We start from the raw sequence: 3,253 nt of genomic DNA on the forward strand, positions 1-3,253 counted from the left end.
CTGAGGCAGGAGAATGGCGTAAACCTGGGAGGCAGAGCTTGCAGTGAGCTGAGATCCGGCCACTGCACTCCAGCCTGGGTGACAGAGCAAGACTCTGTCTCAAAAAAACAAATTTAAGTTCTGGAATACATGTACAGAACGTGCAGGTTTGTTACATAGCTGTATATGTGCCATGGTGGTTTCCTGTACACATCAACCCGTCATCTAGGTTTTAAGCCCTGCATGTGTTATGTATTTGTCCTAATGCTCTCACTCCCCTTCCCCCACCAAGTCTTCACATATCTTGTTGCACAAATATTACAGTGTTTGATGACAGGCTATTGGGTGTTTTTGGGGGGTGTTTTTTTGTTGTTGTTTTGTTTTGTTTTTGAGATGGAGTCTCGCTCTGTCGCCCAGGCTGGAGTGCAGTGGGGTGGTGTCAGCTCACCGCAACCTCCGCCTCCCGGGTTCAAGCGATTATCCTGCCTCAGTCTCCTGCGTAGCTGGGACTACAGGTACCCATCACCACGCTGGACTAATTTTTTTTTTGAGACGGAGTTTCGCTCTGTCGCCCTGGCTGGAGTGCAGTGGCGCGATCTTGGCTCACTGCGAGCTCCGCCTCCCGGGTTCACACCATTCTCCTGCCTCAGCCTCCCGAGTAGCTGGGACTACAGGTGCCCGCGACCATGCCTGGCTAATTTTTTGTGTTTTTAGTAGAGATGGGGTTTCACCGTGTGAGCCAGAACGGTCTTGATCTCCTGACCTCGTGATCCGCCCTCCTCGGCCTCCCAAAGTGCTGGGATTACAGGCGTGAGCCACCGTGCCCGGCCATGCCCAGCTAATTTTTATATTTTTAGTAGAGATAGGGTTTCACCACCTTGGTCAGCCTGCTTTCGAACTCCTGACCTTCTAATCTGCCTGCCTTGGCCTCCCAAAGTGCTGGGATTACAGGCGTGAGCCACCGCACCCAGTCCTTTTTCTTTCCTTCTTTTTTGAGACAGAATCTCGCTCTGTTGCCCACGCTGGAGTGCAGTGGCGAGATCTTGGCTCACTGCAACCTCCGCCTCCCAGGTTCAAGCGATTCTCCTGCCTCAGCCTTCTGAGTAACTGGGACCACAGGCATGCACCACCATGCCTGGCTACTTCTCATGTTTTTAGTAGAGGCAGGGTTTCACCATGTTGGCCAGATTGGTCTTGAACACCAGACTTCAAGTGATCTACTTGCCTCGGCCTCCCACAGTGCTGAGATTACAGGTGTGAGCCACTGCGCCTGACCTGACAGCTGTTGTTACTCAGCATGTGGGACATTTACTGTTCTCAAATCCGGAAAATTCCGAATTCCGAAACACATCTGCTTCCAACAGTTTTAGCTGAGGGACTGTGGGCTGTGCCCCTTCTGAGGACTGAAGAAAAGGGTCTTGCATACAGCAGGCACTCAATAAATGTTAGCTGAGATCAGCAGCAGTCCCAGCCCCTAGACAGACAGACAGACTGATGGACCCTCTTCTCCATCTCCCTCTCCGTCTCCGTCTCCTCTGCCTCTGCCTCTATCTGTCTCTCTGTCTGTCTGTTTCTCTGACTCTCTCCCTGAGCGACTCTGGAAGTCTGGGCAGGGTCTGTTCTGTGATTGTAGACCAGGCACATTTCCTCTTCTGTAGCCCTCACTTTACCCTGTACCCTCAGAGATGACCAAGCGGGACGTGCCTGGCTTCGCCATCGGGGGCCTGAGTGGGGGTGAGAGCAAGTCGCAGTTCTGGCGGATGGTGGCGCTGAGCACCTCTCGGCTGCCAAAGGATAAGCCCCGATACCTGATGGGGGTCGGGTATGTTGTGGATAGGGGAGCCGGAGACCTACCTGTGGGGAGTGGATTCCTGGGGACCCCCTGCCCTGCTTGGGGGGGGGTAGCATTTGGGGGAAACGGACACAGCTCTGATCTGAGGAGACTAGGAAGACATGGCTGTCCCTTGGGGAATATGTCCCATTCTGAGGGAATATGGCCCAGTCTGGGGCAGTGTGAGGGTTGGGAGGGGTCCTGGGAAGCCCCTGAGGTTCTTTGCCCCCTCCCGCCATGGCTGCAACCCCAGCTATGCCACTGATCTGGTAGTCTGCGTGGCTCTTGGATGTGACATGTTCGACTGCGTCTTCCCCACACGGACAGCGGTGAGGCTCTGGCAGAAGGAGGTCAGGGTGGGAGATGGGTGGGGGACTAGGGAGGCAAAGTTAGGGGTTGGGGGGATGGGGAGAATGAAGCCCTGGGTGACCCCCTTTCCCGCTCTTCCTCTTCCGCAGCGCTTTGGCTCTGCCCTGGTGCCTACTGGGAACCTGCAGTTGAGGAGGAAGGTGTTCGAGAAGGACTTTGGCCCCATAAACCCGGAGTGCACCTGCCCCACGTGCCAAAAGTAGGCAGGATGGTACTGGGAGCTGGGGCAGGGCATGGAGGGGACAGGGCCCGGCTGTGCTGAGCTGTCCCCTGCCGCTCGACAGGCACAGCCGCGCCTTCCTGCACGCACTGCTGCACAGCGACAACACGGCCGCACTGCACCACCTCACGGTCCATAATATCGCCTACCAGGTGAGCCAGCGCCTGGGGCAGGGCGGGTGGGGGTGTCCTAGGTGCATATGCCCCACGCTGACCGCCCCTCCCCGCAGCTGCAGCTCATGAGCGCCGTCCGCACCAGCATTGTGGAGAAGCGCTTTCCGGACTTCGTGCGGGACTTCATGGGCACCATGTACGGGGATCCCACCCTCTGTCCCACCTGGGCCACCGATGCTCTGGCCTCTGTGGGAATCACACTGGGCTGACCTGGCATTGGGAGAGGGAGGGAGAGAGGGAGGGAGGGGCCGGAAGATATTGGAGGATTTCTTTTTGGAAGGTTTTTTTTTTATTGTAACTTACAGAGTGTGTCTGTGTCTTTTTGGGGAGGTGGCCTGTCTGGGTCCCCCTCTCGGTCTGAGCATCACTGCAGTGGAATATCTCCCCTTGTCACCAATCATAACACATCACTGTGGCAGCAGCGGATAGCTGGAAACCACCTGCCAGTGCCCAGCGTGTGGGGCGTGCCCCTAGAGTGAGAGCTGCCACCTGCTTCCTGGGGCCCAGGCCCCCCAACCACCTTGGAGGGAGGTACTGTTGGCCTCTCCTTTTTTGCAGCTGAGGAAGCAGGCCCAGAGAAGGGAGGGAACTTGCCCAAGATCATCACCATCAAAGAAATGGTATCTTGACTTTAAGGCATACACTCCTAGTCTGACTCATAGATATGAGGCTTAATCTCTT

The 3,253-nt window shown here is 56.0% G+C and overlaps 1 protein-coding gene across 1 annotated transcript in view; it reads left to right on the forward strand.

The window, feature by feature from the left end:
* Positions 1-2,874, forward strand: part of QTRT1 (queuine tRNA-ribosyltransferase 1) — a 16,957-nt gene extending 14,083 nt beyond the window's left edge. The window contains exons 6-10 of the mRNA XM_011994548.1: positions 1,663-1,801; positions 2,064-2,139; positions 2,269-2,378; positions 2,464-2,551; positions 2,629-2,874. Coding sequence (XP_011849938.1) covers positions 1,663-1,801; positions 2,064-2,139; positions 2,269-2,378; positions 2,464-2,551; positions 2,629-2,781 — 566 coding nt within the window. The 3' untranslated portion in view covers positions 2,782-2,874. The remainder of the gene's footprint in view (positions 1-1,662; positions 1,802-2,063; positions 2,140-2,268; positions 2,379-2,463; positions 2,552-2,628) is intronic.
* Positions 2,875-3,253: the final 379 nt, after the last annotated feature.

The sequence above is a fragment of the Mandrillus leucophaeus genome, unplaced genomic scaffold (assembly GCF_000951045.1).
Source record: "Mandrillus leucophaeus isolate KB7577 unplaced genomic scaffold, Mleu.le_1.0 Scaffold112, whole genome shotgun sequence".
Lineage (NCBI taxonomy): Eukaryota > Metazoa > Chordata > Mammalia > Primates > Cercopithecidae > Mandrillus > Mandrillus leucophaeus.